Here is a 22449-nt window from a genome sequence, read left to right on the forward strand (position 1 = left end):
GTTTCCTCACTGCTCTGTGGATTTGAGCATTATCCCTGACTTTTACCTCTCCCATTACCTCCCATTACCTGACAGATCACAGGGTGAGACACCTGACAGAAGTATGAGACTAGGGGAATCTACCCACCCCTATCCCTGCTGTAGCAAAGATAATTTGTCCCACTGCTGTGGGCTGCCTGTCACTGTTGACTGATGGCATGACTAGGATCAAAGCCAGGCTGTCCTGTTGTTGTGTTCTTTTTTGGTTAACAGTGAAGGTAGCTGATTAAAACTGCAGGATGCTGTTATTGGGGACAATCTTGATTAATTGTATTTTAAAAATTGTAATGTGTTGATTGATTGTAAATTTATTCCACAAGTAAACATGTTAGCATTAATAGGCAAATATATGTGGAACAGCAGAGTCATGGCAGCAGGGACCAGATCCCTAAATTGCAGGATAGTCTGGGAGCAAAGTGCAGTGTGCTGTATGTGTGTGCTCTAATTCTGTGATTGGAGGCCATCTGAATTTCACACATAGCTGAAGGGGCTGTCCCTTTTCTTTGAAAAATGGACTTGGTTAAACTGTCATTCAACTGTTCAACATCAGCAGATAAAATGAAACTTAGCAGGACTAGGCTACCTTCAGGAAAGACTGTTCTAAAGGACTTCGGAATCAGACTGTTCACGTCTGCTCATAGTATAATTTTAATAGACTTTATAGATACAATTTCCTGGTTCAGTATTCAGTCGATGATACCATCACCTGAAAGCCTGTTATCCACTGCAAATGGCCGAGAGATGATGACTCCACATTTATCCATCAATCTGAACTATCCCCTTTGTCCTCCCCTCTGATTTTCTCAGATTTTTCATACTATCCTGCCAAAGGTTGTGGAGACAATGCTGGCTCTTTGGCGTCACAGTCAAAGTCACATTGTTGGTACCCCGTAGACCTGGGTTCGAGGCCAGGTGGGGTGACTGCTCTCGCCCTTTGCTACAGGGCATTATGTATTATGTATGTGGAGCCTTGCAGAGAGTGGCTTACCAGGGTATTAAGGCAAGGTGCAATAGATACATATCTATAAACATGTGACAATAACAAGCATACAGTTGTTCTAAAAGAGGTATAATGCTTCATGTGAGTGTTTCCCCACAGCACTTTATAGCTGTGGCAAAAGCACCATAGTTATTCAGCTGGGATAATTTGCAATCTTTAAACTTTGGACTCTCATCTTAACCATATGTGCAGCACATGCAAATGACTAATGTCCTGGACTTATGAAATAAAAAAAGACTTGCATACTGAAATGAGTGTCCTGTGATAGGCTGCTGTATAATCAGCAGTGCCTCTCTGACTGATATTCAAATAAGTGTGCTGTGATTGTTTGTGAATGTGACTTCTGTTCTGTGTCTTCATCATTCTGATGCATGTTTTGCAAGGAGGAAAAAAGGAAAGAAAATGGATTCCTATTGATAGAGCAGAAGTGGAAGAAACTTTATAAGCATGACTTTCCATGCAGAGTTGTCTAAATACATAAGTATATCCTGATAAAGGCAAATTTAAAAGTATTAATGCATTTTGCAAACCAATTTTGTGGGTCTGCTCCAAAGTATTATTACAGAGTCTTGATATCCAATCCAAGAGTAACAGTATAATAAATTGTGAAATTTAACCCGTCATTTTCATTTTTAATTGGTGTACTTTCCACATCCACACTAAGCAGGAGAGTACATCTACAGCATATGTCCAAACACACTATAACAAGGCATTCCCAGGATATGTGCATGAAGGTGCTCGCCACATCCACAGAGCTCTGTCTTCAGAAAGTTCCATTTTAAAATGGTGATATGGAGTCAAACAGGCCCTGTGTACAGATTTATAATGCATTAACTGGTGAGCGAAATTTGAAGAGACGAGGTGATGTGGAGGTGTTTTCCTCTGAAACACCCCAAACCAATTTTACATTAAGAGCATGGAGTTTCTTGTCCCAGAATGAAGTAATACCAAGAAGGGTATCTTTAGTAATTATAAAATTGCGGTGTAACATGGAACTGCAACGAGTTGTACCGGGGACCCTGCAAGCTTGAAGGGCCGAGTGGAAATGCGGAGAAGTGCCAGTCCATCTCTTTTAGGTCTTGGAATAGGAAAAGACTGGAACACATTGCCCATTGTGTGGGAATTCTTGCTCACATCCTGGTTCATATCATATCAATAAATGAGGAAAATAATAAATATTTTCATGATTGGTTTGAAATGAGTGGCATGTAGTATATCCTTGAAAGGTTTTGATAGGTGTTGTAGAGCTCTACCAAAGAAAAAGGGAGTTGTTTCTTGACTTTAAAAACACTTGCTGTGATAAATAGCATTTAAATACCAGTTTCTATGTATAAAAAGGGTCCAGCATGTTCATTAAAAGTAAAATATTTCTTGATTATCTGCTGATTGAATGGAAATAAGACATTTTAAATGCAAGTTAATTTAGCAGTATCCATGTACGTAATCATATGATTTTATGCTGCGGGGTGATTGTACAGTCTTTAAAAATGCTGCTGGTGGGAATCCTGCTCTATGTCATTGCATGTGACTGCCTCTAGTATCAGACATGCACTGAAGGCCAAATGGACCCACCTGCCACACACAGGTGGAAGAGGTACAGATTCTCTGCCCTGTAGTCAGAAGAACATTCAAATAGGTCTCCCACACAGCCACATTTAAGTGGGAGAGATTACCATTCACTCCATTGCCATATAGCATCAAAAACAGAAACATGCCCCTATTACCACCAATGACACAATTTACCTAATAGCAGCCACTGGCTAAGAGGAAATGAGACAGAGAGCCATTTACAGATATACAACCTTTGAGAAAAGAAAACACAAAAACAGAATTCCTTCTTCAAACCAGGTGTTTTCCCAGTCAAAACATTGCACCACCCACTCTTTGGGAAACACTGATCTAGAGTGATGGGGTCAGCCAAAGTCCAGGCCTTCATCAGCACTCTTCTTTTAATGCACTTGTCTTTTATCAGCTAGCTTGTACCTTGTCTGGCCTACTATTGAAACCCGATCATGCAGCACTTCTAATATTGTGACCCTGTGTGTGGCTTGTGTTGTACTCTGCCTAGGGTTGCCACCTTTGATTTGTGAAAAACCAGGACACTTGGACCAATTTTTTTTTTTTTGGAGGGGGTGGGGGTTAAACCATATTTGCAAATATGCTATGTTAACAGTTGTAGGACTCCCTGTTGCCTCTCTTACCTATATTTGTCCAGACGCACTCCTGATGCAGTTGCACTCACTCTGGACTCCTTTGTCTGCTGCTGTCCCTTTCTACATTAAATAGATTTTTTACTTTAACATATACTGTCTAATGATAATCTACAATAAAATCTAATCATATGTCCAAAGGTATACTCCCTTTAGAAATGAAAACATGATTGGATGTATTATAATAGATTATAAACAACTAATTAACTTAATGAATTTGGGCAAACTAACACTGACATTTCTCACCTCTTTTTCGCACTTACTTTATCGCCACAATCCGTAGATAAGTAGCTGTGGCCGTGAAGCACTCCGTGGTATACACTGCTAAGCTCCGCTATTGCTATCCTGTCTTCCTCTGATGAACCTTTTTTTGTCATAAAAGTTAAAATAACTACATTTTTTGCGTTTGCTTAATACAAAACTCCAGTGCTGTTTTTCCTTCATATTTAACTGAAATTTTGGTTGGACACAAAACACAGGTGACGGAGAACGGGTCTCCTTGGGTGGGCCTTACCCATTCAGAAAAGTTTTCTCTTTTCAACCAGTTGTATGTTGCAAGTCATTTTTTCTTTGACGCTGGTGGCTCTTCCAATTTTGTTTTGTCGTCCTCCTCGTCCGTCTCTCCCCCCATTTCACAAAACCAACAAAATAAATAGAAAGTTAAGAGTGTTACCCCCGCGCAACACAAAAAGCCAACCCATAACATTTGCACATGAACAACTTTATTTTTCTGCAAAATTCTTGGGAAGGCTGATTACAACTTCACTGTATTATACATTTTAACATTTTTACATTTAACATTTTAATATTTTATATTTTAATTCACATAATTCTGTAGGCTACACAATAATGGCGTCTGAAGCAGCGTGAACAGGTAGGCTATATGTAGCCGCATTTAAACAGTTTTAATTATTTTTCAAATCAAATGACAAATAAGAAGATGGTAAGGGAACATTAAGCTAATGGTTTTTAAACATGCAACATAATTGAACATTCATGATGTCGGTAGGCTATCTACTACAATCACTGCTTGTATAAAGTGCTGCAAAAAATCGAAATGTATACTCATTCTTTATTTTACGGTCTTTTTATTTTACGTGGCAAACGCAGATGTGCTGAATGGCAAATTTCGTTTTAACCCTTTCGCGCGTACAGTCACACCGGTGTGATTAGCCGTTTAGCGCATATGCTAAAACTGGTGCCATTAGAACACTAAATTGGAGAAATTCTATCTAATTTTAGCTTTGAGGAAACAGCAGCTTAACTCTAAAAATATAGCAAATGCTAACTGAAATCTATAAGAAACTTACGCGCACTACATACCATAACAAATAAGTTACATGCGAAAGGGTTAAAACAAAATTTGCCGTTCAGCACATCTGCGTTTGCCACGCCTTTCAGTAATTCAGCCAGGTAAATATCCGTGCTGGAATTACGGAAGGAAGTTGCGGTCAAACTTGATAATATGATTAATTTGCGTTAAAACATTAACGCGTTAAAGTCTCCAGATTAATCGTGAACGAGCGTTAAAGTGTTAATGTTGACAGGCCTAAAATAAATAAATAAGGCGTAGGTGTCTCATGACCGCGGTATTGCGGTGATGTGGTTATCGTCACAGCCCTAGTCCAGAGTGAGTGCAACTGCGTCAGGGAGTGCATCTGCGTCAGGACAAATATAGGTCCAAGTGTCCCGGTTTTTCACAAACCAAAGGTGGCAACCCTATGACCCAGACATGGTCAATTTTCCAGCTCCTGACTATTCAGATATTGGGAATTGTGTAATTTAATCCTCATTGTTACATGTAAAGTTCCATAATATTTTTTACAGAATGAACTCAGCCCACACTTGTGGAAAACCTGTAGACAGATGTTCAAGGTCTTAACTGTCCTTTCCAACTCCTGCTTAGAGTGTTGTACTAATGGCTAAAGAAGTGATTCTGACTTAAAGAAGTGAAACTGTCTGTTTGGGAGGAGATATGATCAGAGGGTAGTCTTGTACATGGTGAATTTTGCTTTGATTAGAATGGGCTGTTGGGGAGTGGTTGCAGATGTGGTCAGATGTAGTGTGTGTCACACAAAGAGTTGGGCCCAGCAGTAGAGGAGATTAAAGCCCCTGCAATGTTTATTTCTAAGGATGTTTTGAGATGGAAGTCCTTTCAGACTGTGGGACAATGAGGAGGGGTGGATTAGCAGAGCAGGGGACATTTTGCACACCTACATACTGTTAGGCTCCTCCATTAAGGCAGTGTACACACACACTTGCACACACACTCACGCATTGTCATGCATACACACACACACATATTCTCACACTCACTGCTGGGCTGTTTGTGCAATGGAGGATTGTGGCAAGAAGGCACTTGAAGCATTGGTTTGGTGTGGATGTGTACTGCTGTGTGGGGATGTGTGTAGCAGTGTGCAGCTGTGCACGGCTCAGAGACATGTTGCTCCATGCCCTGTCAGGGTGGGTAGTGTATAGGGCTGGGTATTGTTCTAAATTTTTCGATACCGGTACCAGTACTGATACTTTGACTTCGATAGCGGTTCCTGAATGATACTTTTTTCGATACCTATACGTTTTCAAATCAATTTCAACATAAACACATTAAACATTACAAAACAAATATTTTATTTTTCAGCTCACAAAACATAACATAAAAAGAAACCTTTTTACCCCAACATGCACATCTGTTAACTTTTAGACAATACTGTTAATTTATATTAAGTTAATATCAAGCTAAGAGATTACTGCAGTACCTTCTGAACCACTGCAGTATTATAGTGCAAAGAAACAAAATGCAACAGATACAGATTAGTGCTAATATTTTTCAGGGCAAAAACCGCAACTCTAATGCTCACTGCTGCACTGCACTCAGCAGTTTTTCTTCAGAAAAATCAACATGTCTGCTTTCTCTGGTAACAGACGGGCCCACTCCTGGCTGATGGTGCCTCCAGCAGTAGAAAATGCATGCTCTGAGGGTGTGGAAGATGCTTGCACACAGAGATACCTGGTTGCCAAGTCTGAAAGATTTGGCAGAGTGTCCTTCATGTTCCACCACCAAGTCACTGGACTCACTGAGGATAGAGTAGATGGTAGACCTCTGTAGAACCTTTGTAGAACCTTATCTCTTCCTGAACCTTCTCTGTAGTCCTGACAGTGTTCTCTGTTCTCACTTCAATTGCCATGTCTTCCTCAGCAAATAGCTCCTCGAGGGCAGAAAGCTTTGTCCGCTTCTGCAAAAAAAAGAGAATAAGGCACTATTACTGGGTAATTTTCTTCTGAAAATGAAGCAGAAGAAACAGGATGTCTGTATATATTTTTACCTGTGTTGCTACTGCAGCTATACTGGCTTCATCAGATGAGCTGTCATCACAGTCACCAGCTGTCTCTTCAAGGTCCTCTTCCATCTGCTGGGCCTGGGTCATTTCACCTTTTTTCTGCATTCAATAGATTACAGGTGTCATATACATTGATCTGATTTACAATGGAAGAGTGGAAAAAGATTACCAATAATAAAAATAAACACCTGTTGAGAGGCCCGACTCATCAGCTCCTCCTCTAGTCTGGTCCACACTCCGTCTGCCACTTTTGTCTTAAATCTTGGGTCCAAGGCCGTGCCCTCCTCCAAAAACTGCCTCCAAAAAGGATGCTCTCATCCTTCAAGACAAGAACATAGTATAGAAGTTAGGTCTCTGAGTATACCTAATAAAAACAACTGACAAATCAATAAGATTATGATACACACTTGGTATCGTTTTGAGAGGTCATCCCAGATCTCATCCTTGATGGTATGTGTAAAGGAGGAGTCCTCTGCAGTAACTGTGAAATGGTGTTGAAGTTTCCCCAAGACTGGAAGAATCTGACCGAGGGTTGGACTCCTTTCAGCTGAGATGCAGATGGTTGAAGTATAAAGTATCTTCATAACTTTGACAAACTCTTCTGCTTTTCTGAAATCCTCATCAGAAATTCTCTCTAGTCTGAAAAATATAAAAACACTTTTATTAGCAAGGTTAATCTTATGAGCAAAATAGTTAACACTGCTTGTGGAATAAGCCAATACTGATCTCCATCCTCCTCTACCTGTCCTTCTCCATTGACTTCTTTAACCGTGGGTCCATGGAGGCTGCCTGGATGGCAGGGAACTGCTCAAGGAATCGCTCCAACATTAGGAACAGGCTATTCCACCTGTTCTTCACATCCAGGATAACAGCATGTTCTGGAAGACCTACAGAAAGAGACAGAAAGGAAAATGGTGTGTCAAACTGGTTATCCATTTGTAGTAATAGTTTAATAAATGGTTTAGCCAAGAAATCCTGCACTAAGTTGTCCTACGACGCTGCTTCTCTCTTAGGACAGGTTTAGCCAGGCTGGACCTCTTCAACCACACCACCATTGCTCTGATTCTTCCTGCTCACTTTGACACTTAGGGTATGGTGTAGAGCTTTTGAGCAGCAACATTAAGAGTGCGAGCAAAGCAGCCAATTTTTCTTACACTGATCTTTTCCACTGCCACGTCCATATTTGCTGCATTATCTACAGTGATGGCTACTACTTTGTCCTTTACACTGAATTCATCCAGAATATCTCCTATCTCTTCTGCTATAACATCTCCTGTCTGAGATGTGTACACTGCCCTTGTATGGAGGATTTTCTCCTTCATGGAACCCTCTTTCACATAGTGCACTGAAACTGTCAAGCAGTGGTCCTGTGCCACACTGGTCCACCCATGCGCGGTCACAGCCACATCCCTCACGGCTTGCAACTCTCTCTTGTCATTTTCTTTCTCTACTGCATACCATGCAGGTATGAGTGTATTTGACAGTATGTCTCTGCTGGGGGACTGATACTTGGGGTTTAGGGTTCTTATCTCCCTATAATTGACATTAAAACACAAAACATTAACAATAGCATGGTTTCATTATTTTTGCTTACAGTAAATGTAAAAAAACATTATCTAGGCTAAAAGATTACATAGGCTATATTGGCCAACAACCTATAAATTAAAACAACACCCTTTACAGCTTACTCACCTATACCATGGGGCCTCCACTGTAGAAAAAGGCAGCAAACCTTTAACAATGATGTTGGTGATTGCCCTGTGGCACTCATCTTGCTTTTCCTTGGGCATTTTCCCTTTTTCTGCCAGTGTGAAGGGATTGACTGGCATCGTCTTCCTCACACCTGAGTGAACCAGAGAAGAGACTAATGTGAAGAGATAACCGTGCTGTTTAGCTAGCTGACTCAACGGACAAGTACAAGCTAACCTACCGTATAGTAGTTAAAGTTGGCCAGTGGCTTTCAGTCTTAATGCATTTCACCTTTTGATTTATCTAGCATATAATAAAACCATATAAATGAACAATTTAGCAGTACAACTTAACTGAATTTCTGTTTGCTAAATGTTAGCTTACCTGCTACAACCCCAGCCACAGCGCTGTCCTCAGTAATATCAGATGATGAGGAATCCAGTGGTGATGAAGTAGGCGGACTTGACTGAGAGGGGGAAGAAGGCTGTGGTTCGTTCTTCTTACAGTCAAACACGGAGCAACTTTCTGCTCTTAAATTGATGCCGTGCATAGTTAAGTGCTTCATCAAATTCGTTGTGTTGCCGTCCTTTGCTGCAACTTCCTTTCCACATATGTTGCATTTCGCTGTGATGGCATTAATATAGTGTGGCCACACTTTTGATTTCTTTGGCATTTTTCTTACTATGTGACAAATACACACGAGCCAGTTCACGAGTTTGCCTGGGCATACATTTTTCACATACTGCATTTTTCTCATACGTACAGCCCCCAGTACTGCTTCTCACTTACAGACTTGCGATTGAGCAGTGGACATGTGTGTAAAGCAAGGATATATTGACAGAAACATGTACTTTCTGGTGCCTGGGAATGGGGGCGGCATGCTGCCGAGCTGCATGCAGGATGTGACAGAAGTGTGCTGTTGTGATAAGGAGCAAGGCTTGTAATCAAAGGATGCTGGTTCAGTTCCCTGCTGGGGAGCTTCTGTTGTACCCTTGGGCAAAGTACTTAACCGACAGTTGTCGCAGTAATTACTCAGCTATCCAAACCATGACTGCTTAAGATTGTAAGTCTCCAAAATAGGAGTGCAACAAATAATCCACGTAGTCGGCTAAAATTGATGACCAAATTAGTTGCCAACGAATTTAATTTTTGATTAGTTGGTGATCTCATCACGTGTGTTTTTCGTGCTGACTCACAATGCTCAGATAAGTAGCCGAAGCTACGTTGCTTTACTTCACGCCCAAAGACCTCAAAAGTGTTGCAGAATGTCACCCTTTCACATGTAACTTATGTGACTGTACGCACGAAAGGGTTAATTTTGCCAAGAAGGTTGTGAACTGCAACATTTGCAAACCTGACCTTGCCTGACATGGGAGCACATCAGTTATGCTGGAGCATCTGAAGAGGTGGCACGGTGGCTCTCTGGATAATTAAGACTCATCTTGTTAAGTTAGTTAGTTAGCTAGCATAGTTAATGTTAATGTTAAAAGCCATATTACTTCACGTTATGAGCTGTAACGTTATCTATTTTGAAATACATTTTCTCTTGATCAATAGATTATTATTGAGGTTGAACATACATTGTAGCAAATAACAACCTATTATTCACAATGATCCTAACTTGTGTCCAAACTTTACAATGTTAAATCAGAGCCCATCTGCTGTTTAGAAATTCACTGCATAAATGTTGCATCGTTTTTATGGAGAATTTGATATTTTCTAAATTGCAAAAGATTTCCACAACTCGTGTCTATGCGTGCATACCCAGTGTGGGTTACGTTAGAATTGATTCAAACAAGTTATGGGTTTGTTGGATCTCATAATGCTACCATGGATGGTTTTTTTTTTCAAAGGAACCAGACTTGTACTCCCTAGCAAGCAACTGCCCTCACTGATTTAGCCCTAGTCACCATTCATAAAAGACATATTTTTGAATGAAGTTCTCATTCTTATTGTCTTTATTGTTAGTTAGCATATGCCTAAAACAACCTCAAGCTGAATTCAAAAGCCGATAGATGAATAAGAGCCATTGAACAATTGTCCGATTCATAATCCAAATAGTCAATTATTCGTTTCAATAATTGATAGATTATTTGACTATCAAAATAGTGGTTAGTTGCAGCCCTACTCCAAAATGACATTAATGTGTCTGCTGTATGCTGTATCTCAAACATGCACTGAGCCCTGAGGGCTGACACACTGTAGGCAAGACAAAGTCATTTACAGAATCAGAAAGAACTCATTATTTACTTAGAAACACTGAAGGTATGATTACAGGTCTTGTGTATAAGGTATATTTGATATTAAGAGTAGTTGTTATGTATTTTCTGTTTTCAATTTGACAGTTTGTGAGTTACATGCTTTCATTTCAGTGAGTGTCATGGACTGTGGTCTTTCAGGGTGTTTCTTTTCATTACCTGAAGTATACCTTACAGACCTCACTGTCTTCCACATCCTGTTGCATTTTCAGTGTAAGTGCAGATAAAAATGAAAATCTCTCTGATTCTGCATGTTCAGAAGACAGTCACAGATGTGTCATTTGACCTTACGGGTATCACTTCTGTAGAACACCTCCTCCTATAGGTTTATCTTTGGAATTTCTTTTGGTTTCCACCCCTTATGAATTTGAAGGAATCTACAGTGTGTCAATGTATATCATAAAACCATACAAATGAAAACAAAATGACTATTTTTGATACAAGCCAAATATGTAATAGGGATGGGACAGTAAATCAAAATCTGATATATTGCGATCCAAAAATATTACGATCCATTTTGTAAGTCAGAAAATGATATTGCGATATTTGCTACTTTGTGTTGTACCCTAATCTTGCCCAATGATGGCACTAGTAACTAGTTAGTGCAAGTAGAGCTTTACCTGCATATGTCAAGTTCACTTGTCTCTCGTTGCCCATTCACAAACAAGAAATATCTTTTCATTGTTGCTTTTGGTCCGAGCTAACTTTAGCCAAAGATAGTCCTTGCATTACCTATCATACTGGACCATATCTCCACCACGTCTTTGGCAACGTATTTACGAGTAGCTAATGAAGTTGTGCAGAAGACAATCATTGTACATGTCCCTACAACACATCGACTAGTAGGCCTCAGTAGCTAATATTTATTTCTGTCGCCAATTTGCAGATCGCAAAGATACTGTATGATGTACTTCCAGCCAACAAATGAACTTTAGGTTGACGCATGATTGAGTTAAACTAAACTAATTTATTCTTGTTAATGCAAAAACAAATACATAGTACATAGTACAGAGTAGGGCTGGGTGGTATATCGACTTTTTAAGGTATATCGATATATTTTCAAAAGAGATATAGGATGAGACAATACCATTTATATCCATATAGTTTGATGTTGCGTTACTTAACCCATTTCTTCCGTAAAGCCGTGCCAGTGTTTGCATCTCTTCTCTCTCACACTTTCCGTGCAACCCTGCACCCACTCTCCCTCTGTGTCTGCACACAAACCTAGCCCCACTCGCTCACAAGTTCTCCTGCAACATGGATTTCAGCTGTATGTTTTCAAAGAGGGAAGGAAACCCTGTCTTTGCATTTTATTTTGATCACAGTCTGTTTTAATAAAAGTGCTTGTGACCAGGGTTTCCGTTAGCCGGTAATTACCGGGTTTTGCCTGGTAAAAGTTATAAAAAACCGAACAATTAAAAACTGTCCGGTAATAATGGTAATAGTGCTCATACAAAACGTAGCTGTAAACAGGACATTTGTGTTTTGACAGCGAAACGTGCTTATTTATGAGTTCAGCAAGCTGTACCCCGACTGGGCTACACTGGCTAAAATTGTGTGGTGACCTCACCACTCCCTGCCGTTATCTGCTAATGCGCCGCAAGGAAGCTATATCACATGCAAAAATGGACAATCTCCAAAAATTAATACAAAATATTCCTCAGAGTTTGATGCAAAAGGTTTATTGTACATGGTTCAAAATCACATACAGTAAACCGGGCTGGTCCGCGCAGAGCAGTAGCGTCATCAGTCATAACCCCAAGCAGTCCCCCAAAGCAGTCCCCAAAGCAGTGCTCCAAAGCAGTCCCCTAAGTAGTCAGGCAAGCAGTCCGGCAAGCAGCCCCCCCAAGCAGCCAGGCAAGCAGTCCCCCCAAGCAGTCAGGCAAGCAGTCTGGCAAGCAGCCCCCCCAAACAGTCAGCCCAATCCCCAAATGCATCTCCCTTTTTATGCTTATTCCCTTAGCCCCTCCTGGAGCTTAGACTCAGACCCCCTCCTTCAGTTTCATAACACACATTCTGTACCCTATTTTTCCAAGATCACACCTGTCTAATTAAAAATAATTACCCCGCCTTGGCTGTACACTATTATCTCCAAGACTGCGCTTATCTAATCTATAAAAAATAACTGTCCTTTCTTGACCTGCTCTGCCTTGGCTATACTCCATAAAGAATCCCTGTTTGCGACCCCCCTTTTTTAGAGTCCAACTCTTTTATCTTACACTAAGGGTCCATCCTCCGAGCAGCGCTCGGACAGTGTCCAACTCTCATTAACAGCCCCACAACAGGCCTTACTTGGCATACAGGTATCTCACAGCTGCATACCCCTCCCACAGTCTCCTGTGCTCTCTTGACCCTTCTTTCTAGTTTCCGCTCACAGGCATACAAAGTATATTAGGATACATTATTATTTATTTAAGGCCTATAGTGTTAGGTTGTTTAATTAATAGATTAAATGGCTCATATATCAATAACTTCAGTTAATATATCAATAACTGCAGTTAAAATAAAAAAACTAACATCTATTGGCAATGCTTATAATGTTTGCTGGCAATAATTTATCTCCACCAAGTAACAAGCTTAAATCGTACCACGTCAAGCTCCGCTTTTCTCTGGTGGGGTGAAAGTGGCAATGCTTACAATTTCCACATGGGGTATACACTTCAGAAATCGGAAATTTTCCACAACAATTGCCTGTGTTCTGCCTGAGTCAACTGTACCAACAGAGAGGGGCTTCTCTTTGCAGAATCAAATTAAGACGGCGCTGCGAAGTCGTCTGGAGGAGAGAGTAACACATCTTATGCGCATCGCAAGCTGCAAAGACACATTGGACACATTTGATTTCAATTCAGCAGCAGAGGACTTTGCTGCAATGAAAAAAGGAGTAAATAAAATGTTACCTGGTAGCCTGTAGGCTACATTTTTCTACACAGGCTACAGATGTTACAGGTTACAGATGTTTCGTATTAGCCTACAGTTCAGCTAATGTTGAGGTTTTGCTCAATCGTTACTGTTCGTTTTCTTAAACGTTACTGTTCATTAAATATTCAAACTGATTTGAGGCCGTTGTCATTCTTTCATCAACCTAGGTGTACTTTGTATTTGCGTTTGTAACATAGACTGTTATTGAAGCGTGACTGGTAAGTTTCAAATGTGTCTGGTAAAATAAATTCTTTCCGGACATCGGATCGGCAAGAAAAAAATCCTAGTGAAAACACTGCTTGTGATGTCTCCCATGTGGCTTTGACTTACAACTGAACATTTAACCCACCCAGAAAATACTGAGATATATATTGTGTATCGCGATTCAGCCTAAAAATGCTTAGATGTGATTTTTGGTCCATATCGCCCAGCCCCAGTACATAGTAGAAACAGGTATAATAAATTTATAATTTGTTACTTGTTTCTCCCTTAAACTTGTAATTCGACAAGGTAAGAAAACCGTGCAGCTCCACTGTAAACAAAACAGAAAATACCGGCAAATTTGTTACATTGCATTACGACATCAACCAACATCTGCATCTTACTCTTAAAGTGACATATGCCTGTCACTTAATACATAATTTTTAATAGCAAATGCGAGCAAAACTGTTGCACTGTACAGCCCTGATATGCATGCACATACAATGTGTGTGTGTGAGCTTCCAATTGAACATACAAAATTCAGGCTCTGTGGGACTGCTGGACCCCTAGTGTGAATTTTGATACCTTAGGCTTCTTCTGCTCTTGCACCTCCTCTCCTGTCTGTTGCCTTTTCTCTGCTGTTTTCTGTATTTTGTCCTGTTTCAATATTGTTTACACATTGTGTAACAACCAAAGCTGCCAAGTGTGTTATAGCAGAGGTCTCTGCAAGCTTATATTTTTCAGGACAACTTTATCTTTGTGGATAGTTGAGAGATTCTGGTTTCCATCCACTGAATCAGCCTAAATGTAGACAACTATTATTGAATGCTTATTGGGGGCCAAGCACTGAAAGCGCTAGGCACCTATTGTAATTGTTAGAATTTTTCACTATTATACTTTTCGCAATAAAAGAGTCTATGGCAGCCCATAGAACCCCTTGGTGGATTTTTATGAAATTTGGCACATTGATAGAGGACAGTCCTAAGTATCCAGGTGTCAAATCTGGGTTCAATCCATCCATCTGTGTAGCACCACCAACATGCCAAATTTCAAGGTACATTTTTGCTTATAACTTTTGAACCATTTGTCCTAGGGTTGTGATCTTTTTTTTGCCCTGAATCCTTGGGTCATGGCGATTCGATTGCACTCTCATTGCCATTAAAGTCCGCCATATTGGATTTTCCACCACTTTGAATTTTTCCATGGCAAAGACACCAAAACAGGAAGTGAGCCATATGTCAGCAATGCTTGGTTGGAGTGATGCCAAACTTGGTATACTTTATTGCCAGGGGGAATATTGGGTACCCACCAAGTTTCATGAAATTTGGCCACATGGGGGCGCTATACCAGAAAAACAGAGGAAAAAAAATCAAATGCCAATCACTTTGGAACCAAAGCAGATGTTTCAGACGATTTTCTCGTGCATCATCACAGTAAAGGAACCTAGCTGGGAAATTATGAACCCTGTGTGTCGGCCATTTTGTTTTTTTGGCTTCTTGGTATTATCGCTTTTTCAATGGTTTTCTATGGCAGGCCATAGAAGCCCTAGGTGGATTTTGGTGGAATCTGGCACCCTCATAGAGCACAGTGCAAGGTATCCAGGCACCAAATTTGGGGTCGAACTGTCATTCCCTGTAGTGCCACCAACAGGCCAAATTTCATAGTACACTTTTGCTTATAACTTTTGAACCATTTGTCCTAGAGTTGTGATCCTTATTTCCCCCGAATCCCTGGGTCACGATGAATTGAATAGACTCATCCACTGTATTGGGTTTTTGAAAAAAAATCAGATTTTGAAATTTTCAAAAAACCTACTTAACTAGTCCTAGACCGTTGATTCTATCACCACCAGATTTGGTACATATCATCTACAGAGGGGTCTGACCAAAAGTTATTCAAAGAATTTTGCTAGGGCAAACGATATGGCTGCTGTCGTCCAATGAAATTCCATGGTGAAGACACCAAAACAGGAAGTGAGACATATCTCAGCAGTGCTTTGTTGGAGTGATGCCAAACTCGGTACACTTTGTTGATATTAGGAATACTGGGTATGCACCAAATTTCATGAAATTTGGCCGCTTGGGGGCGCTATACCATTAAAAAAACAACAACATTTAAATCCCCATTACTCTGGCAGAAAAGCAGATATTTCAACTAAATTTCTTGTGCTTCATCAAAGTTAAGGATCCTAACTGGGAACTTATGAAACCTCTGTGAAACTCTTTTGTGAAAAACAGGTTTAAACACCCATTTGTCCATGTACTTAGATTTTAATGTTGTTTTCTTCCAATGGACATCACAAGGCACAGACCACACAAAGAAAAGCAAATATCCCAACCAATTTTTTGTAGATCATTATATCATTACATGTCAGGTCCTAACTGGGAAGTGAACACATAGTTCAATGCCCAATGTGATGGCTGCTAAGATACAATCAGTTTATAGCACTTAAAATAGGCACATCTGCTGCACCTTTTGACCTACTGCCACAATTCATACACTAAATCGTGTTGAAGAAACACTTGGACTTTCCATATTGGCCTGAATGAAGTTTTTCTACTTCAGAAATTACATTTGAAAAGTGGGGTTGTCTTACATGGGAGGACTAGACTTTTAAATGTCATTATACATAAATGACACCATCTGCTGCTGTTAATCTGAGATTGTTGAGTGGTATTAGAAATCCCAGTAGACTAGTTTATTTTTAATTTTGTTTAAATAACTTATTCATTTGAAAATGTGATTACATTTTTTTTATTTAAATGTGGCAATTTCATCTAAAAGATGTAGAAAATATATCACCGTACCTTGTTTTATTCAGTATGTTTTATTAAATTGATATCAAATATCAATTGGTGGAACGAACTCCCTGTCCTGCTACGGACAGCTCCTTCACCCCATTTCTTCAGACGGGGCCTGAAGATGCACCTCTTCAGACTCTACCTGGACTGACCCAGCACACAATTGCTGCCCCCCCAATCAGTGCTGTTGTAAATTGCTATGCTTCTTAAATTGTGCTTTTAAAATTGTTTCTTGTTGCCACCTTTACCCTGACGCTCATTGCACCGTTTGAAGTTGTTGCAGTTTGCCGTTTGAAGGTGTATCGTATTAGTTGCCCTATAGGCTGTAATTGTAGAAATCTGATAGTACTGTGTCCTCAGACAGACTTTGCTCTTAGCTGAGAACTGTCTCATTGTGGAACTGTACACACCCTGTGCCCATACTGTCGCTATACTTGCTGTATGCACTTTTGCAAGTCGCTTTGGATAAAAGCGTCTGCTAAATAAATAAATGTAAATGTAAATAACGAGGTCATGCATGTGAGATCAAAGACAAGACTAGACAATAGCTAGTCTAGCATCTAGCCAACTGGACAGGGGTGTGAATTACTTAAAGTTATAGTAGATCACCCTCAGCGTTCTAATCTGTCAAAATGGCAGACGGCCTTCAGATTTTTCCGTCATTGTTAAAAAAAAATTCTGTCAATGATGGAAAATATTCGGTTAACTCTGTACCAATGGGCAATATAGCATGTCCAGTTGTCATTACCTGAATGTGTCTGGTCTGTGGTACAAAACCAGAATACCCAGTGGCGTGAAAAAGTATTTTTCCCCTTCTTGATATTCTCTGTTATTGCAAATTTGCAGCACTGAATGGTTTATTTTGTTCCTTCAGGAAAATAGATACTGTAACATACACCCATATCACCACTGTGAAAAAGTAAATTCCCTATTAACCCTAATATCTGGTTGGACCACCCTTAACAGCAAAATGCTTCATATAATTTGATATGAGCCTTGCACATCTCTGTGGAGGAATCTGGAATCTTGGACCACTGTTCTTTGCAGAACTACTTTAACTCTGACAGACTAGTAGGTCTTTGAGCATGAACTGCTCTTTTCAGGTCCTGCCACATTATCTTTATTGGATTCAAGTCAGGACTTTGACTAGCCAACTCTGAAATTTTAATTTTGCTTCTTTGTAGCCATTCAGATGTGGATTTGCTTCTGTGTTTTGGATCATTGTCCTGCTGCATCACCTAATGGTCAGACATTCTCCTGGTCTCCTTGTCTGGTACATAGCAAAATACATGCTTCCTTCAATGATAGCAAGTCGCTCAGGTCCTTAGGCAGCAAAACATCCCCATACCTTGACACTGCCACCACCATGTTTCACTGTAGGTATGATGCTCTTACAGTGGAATGCTGTATTCGCTATATGCCAGACATAGGAAGACTTGCACCCTCCAAAAAGTTCTACTTTTGACTCATCTGTCCATAGAATATTATCCCAAAATTCTTGGGAATCATCCAGGTACTTTTTAGCAAATGTTAGACTAGCTTTTATATTTTTCTTGATGAGCAGTGGTTTCCGTCTTGCTATTTTTCCATGAAGCCTGTGTTTGTATAGTCTCTTTCTTATTGAGGAATGAATACTGACCTTAGCTGATGCTAGAGAGGCCTGCAGTTCTTTGGAAGTTTTTGAGATCTTTTGAGACTGTCTGGTGCTGATTTGCCCTTGGAGAAATTTTGGCAGGTTGGCCACTCCTGGGAATATTCACCACCACTCCAAGTCCTCTCCATTTGGAGATAATGGCCCGCACTGTGGTTTGGTGAAGTCCAAGAACCTTAGAAATGACTTTGTAACCCTTTCCAGACTGATTTATCTCAACAATTTTTTTTCTCAGCTGTTCTGGAATTTCCTTTGATCATGACATTGTGTGCCTGTAGAAGCTTTGTGCTGACTACTTCTCTCTGAAGGTAAGGTTCAGTATATATGACATTTTAATTCAAAAGGGTTGGTTGCAATCAAGCCTGGCTGTGTTCAGTCACCTGAATCTAATTATCAACTAAATTTTGTTGATTTGTTTGTTTCAAAACTAAGGGGGAAATTACTTTTTCACAGGGGCAATATGGGTAATTGCTGACTTTTTCTATGAAATCAATGAAATAATGATTTAAGAACCATGTTTGTGTTTTCTCAGGTGTTGGTCAGTAGCATATAGCAGTAGAGACGTGCTTGTGAGTAGCGTATAGCTGTAGAGATGTGCTGGTCAGTAATCTGTAGCAGGAGAGATGTACTGGTAAATAGCATATAACAGGAGAGATGTACTGGTCAATAGCATATAGCATTGAAGTGCATTTTACATTTCACATGTACAGTGGATTAAAAAGTCTACACACCTTTATGAAATTGTAGGTTTTTGAAATGTAAAGACAGAACTAACAACAATGTAAATGTCAGACTTTTTCCATCTGTAATGTGATCTTCCAACAAACAAAAATCCAGAGAAAAAACACATAGTTAATTATTAGGAACATTTTCAATAAAAAAACTACAACACCCTGATTGTATAAGCCTGCACACCCTTTCATAATGGGGGCTCTAGCTGTGTTCACCAGTCACATTCAAAATCATGCCTGTAGGTAAATAGCATACACCTGCCATCAATGAAAGTGATTCTGATTAAACCCAGATTAAAGTCAGATGTTGCTGTAGGATTTGCTTCAATGTTTGGGGTTGCATCCTATTGGGAGAGCCATGGTCCGCAAAGAGTTGCCAAAGAAACTGCGGGAGCTAATTGTTGAAATGTACCAGGAGAGGGATATAAATGTATCAGGAGAGGGATATAAATGAATATCAAAAGCAGTGGATGTACCATGGAGCACTGTCAAAACCATCATCAATAAGTGGAGAAAATGTGGCACCACAAAGACATTGCAAAGATCAGGACAACCCTCCAAAGTTGATGAGAGGATGAGGAGAAAACTTATCAGGGAGGCTACCAAGAGGCCAACAGCAACACTGAAGGAGCTACAGGAATTTCTGGCAGGTACCGGTCACTCCTTGTATGTGACCACCATCTCTCGTATTCTGCACATGTCTGGGCTATGGGGTAGGGTGGCAAGATGGAAACCCCTTCTTCCAAAAAGGAACATCCAAGCCTGTCTAAATTATGCCAAAAGATTCTTTCGGTCACCCCAAATCATGTGGGAAAATGTGCTGTGGTCTGACGAGACATAGGTTGAACTTTTCGGCCTAAACTGTAAAAGATATGTTTGGCGCAAAGCCAATAAAGCTCATCATCCAAGGAGCACCATACAGACTTTGAAGCATGGTGGTGGTAGCATCTTGCTTTGGGGTTGCTTCTCTTCAGCTGGGTCAGGGGGATCAAGATAGATGGGATAATGAATAGCTCTAAATATCAAGATATTTTGGGACAAAACCTGCTGGCCTCTGTCAGAAAGCTGAAGATGAAGAGGAATTTCACATTCCAACATGACAATGACCTAAAGCACACATCCAAGTCGACCAAAGCATGGCTTCAGAAAAGGAAAATCTAAGTCTTGGAATGGTCCAGTCAGAGCCCAGACCTCAATCCCATTGAAAACCTGTGGAATGACCTAAAGAGAGCTGTACACAGGAGATCCCCTTGCAATTTGAAGTAACTTGAACTTTTTTGCAAAGAAGAGTGGGATAAAAGTCTAGATGTGCAAAGTTAACAGAGACTTATTCACAAAGACTTGCTGCTGTAATAAATGCAAAAGGTGCTTCCACAAAGTATTAGTTGGGTGGGGTGTGCAGACTTATGCAATCAGGGTGTTGTAGTTTTTTAATTTATTTATTTTTCCCAATAATTAACTTTTTTTCTTTCTCTGGATTTTTGTTTGTTGGAAGGTCGCATTAAAGATGGAAAGAGACATTTATGTTGTTATTTCTGTCTTTTCATTTCAAAAATCTGCAATTTCATAAGGGTGTGTAGACTTTTTATATCCACTTTGTATTGTAGTGTAGAAAGGCTGTATTTTATGAGAAAAACTTACCACTTTCAATTCAGCACATTTTTACAAGCAAGGTGGCATCTGTGTTATATGCAAATGAAAAGCAAAAAAAGAGCAAAATATCCCGTACATGTAAGTTTTGTCAGAGGAATTACTGCAGGCTCATTTTATCATTCTGAAGTAGTGTGTAAATAACAATGCAGATGTATAAGAAAATATGCCCTCAAACAAGAATGTGGTGAAGTTTGGTGTAGTTTGGTTGTGCGTGTGGCACTGATGAGCATTTCCCGTTTGGTGAGAGGATTAAACACACTGGTACCCCCCCCCCCCCCCCCTCACTGACCACGCCACATCCTTCATTGTGTTATAGATGACATGGCGTCCTCAGTACCGCAGCTCCAAATTCCGCCACGTGTTCGGTAAGCCTGCCACCAAGGAAAACTGCTACGATGGTGTCCCTATCACCAGAAGTGTCCATGGCAACCACCTCTGTGCGGTCAACCCATGCTTCATCGCAGTCATCACGGAGTGTGCAGGGGGCGGAGCCTTCCTGGTCATCTCTCTTCACCATGTGAGACCATCCTCTGTTAACACCCTTTCTCTAGTGCTGTTGCAACCATCTTCTGGTCTTACAACCATCCTCTGTTAATAATCTATCTGTAGTGCTGTTACAACTATTCTCTGTTAATAATTTGTCTCTAGTACTGTTACAACATGTATCCTCATATGCTGCTGTTACAACCCTCCCTGTCAACCAGCCCATGGTAGTACTGGTTTACCAATTACAAGTGCTGTTCTAATATTAATGTCAATTGCCAGCTAGCAATAGAAGGAATCTTTTATCACTAAAGAGCAGTCAGATTCAGTTCAGGAAATGAATTGAAATTCAGTTGATTAATTGGAAAATATTGGTGCATTTTCACTTCATTCCCTGAATTGACTGAATTGAAAATGGAATTGACCTCAGGTTTTAAAGTATCCTTCTGAAGGCAGAGAAGAAGTACCTGCACTTTGTATGTTTTTACCATGATCTTTCAGGGCTCCAGTTTGGATAAATATAGTTACAATGTGGGAGACTTACATACAGCATCTCATCCTTTTTTCCTAACCATTCTTCTAATGGTTTTTCACCATTAAAATTTCTTAAAAATAATTGTTCTCTCAACAGTTTAATTTGAGTAATTCTGAGTAGCATAAAGGTTTTGTAAGAGTACATTCTGTGTGTTGATTGGTTGCTGTGTCTCAGCCTGAGCTATGTTCAAATTCCGCTGGATATCTGCGTCAGAGATGACTGATCCATGGTTCTGTTGCACTCAAATTCACCCAGCCTGTGATGTAATCTAATACATTTACAAACCTCTCCCCAATAAGGGGCAATAGCTCATACACCTTCACTCTGTCTCACATTTTATTCCTGTTGTTTTTACATGTTGATGCTTTAGGCAGACTGTGCTTCTGTAGTGATGTCATCCTCCACACCAGCAATGTCACAGGATATCCTTAGTTTTGAGGGCTTAGTTTTAATAGTCACCTGTGTGAGGATTTCTGTACAAAGAGTAGATTTATTACTGGAACATAGACCAGAGGCAGATTCATTATCCAGTACAATCTCCAACTTAATTGAATTTGTTTATCAGAGATAGGGTAATGTTTGAAATTGTAATCCAGGAATTAGTTGTTTTCTGTAAATGACTCTAAAAAGTAATCAGTGTTGTAGAACTGCTGCCATAAAACATGGTACATTGAATTGCTGAAACTTGGTGAAACACCATGGAAGTATTTACTCATTTCTTGAAACCATTGCTCAGTCAAATTTGGGCCTTTAGACAGCATACAACTCTGTGCATGCCTGCTGCCTTTTTCAGGTCTTGAGAGTCCTTTGGTATGCTGTGGTATTTATGACATTCCTGTCCTGACTTGTGAAGAGGAGTCACTCCTACTGAAGCTCTCTCTGACTGAGCAGTACCTCTGAGTGTGATCTCTGAATGGTTTCAGAAGTCTGTGTTGTTATTT

The 22449-nt window shown here is 40.1% G+C and overlaps 1 protein-coding gene across 3 annotated transcripts in view; it reads left to right on the forward strand.

Moving 5' to 3' along the window:
- The window catches only part of coro2a (coronin, actin binding protein, 2A), a 38012-nt gene that overhangs the window by 4606 nt on the left and 10957 nt on the right, over positions 1 to 22449 (forward strand). The window contains exons 2-3 of one of the 3 annotated variants that reach the window (XM_036516813.1): positions 18342 to 18414; positions 20807 to 21007. The exons of 1 other annotated variant lie outside the window; for it this stretch is intronic. In XM_036516813.1, coding sequence (XP_036372706.1) covers positions 20807 to 21007 — 201 coding nt within the window. In that variant the 5' untranslated portion in view covers positions 18342 to 18414. The remainder of the gene's footprint in view (positions 1 to 18341; positions 18415 to 20806; positions 21008 to 22449) is intronic. One more of the 3 variants, XM_036516812.1, reaches the window with a different exon arrangement.

Source organism: Megalops cyprinoides, chromosome 22 (genome assembly GCF_013368585.1).
Source record: "Megalops cyprinoides isolate fMegCyp1 chromosome 22, fMegCyp1.pri, whole genome shotgun sequence".
Classification (NCBI taxonomy): domain Eukaryota; kingdom Metazoa; phylum Chordata; class Actinopteri; order Elopiformes; family Megalopidae; genus Megalops; species Megalops cyprinoides.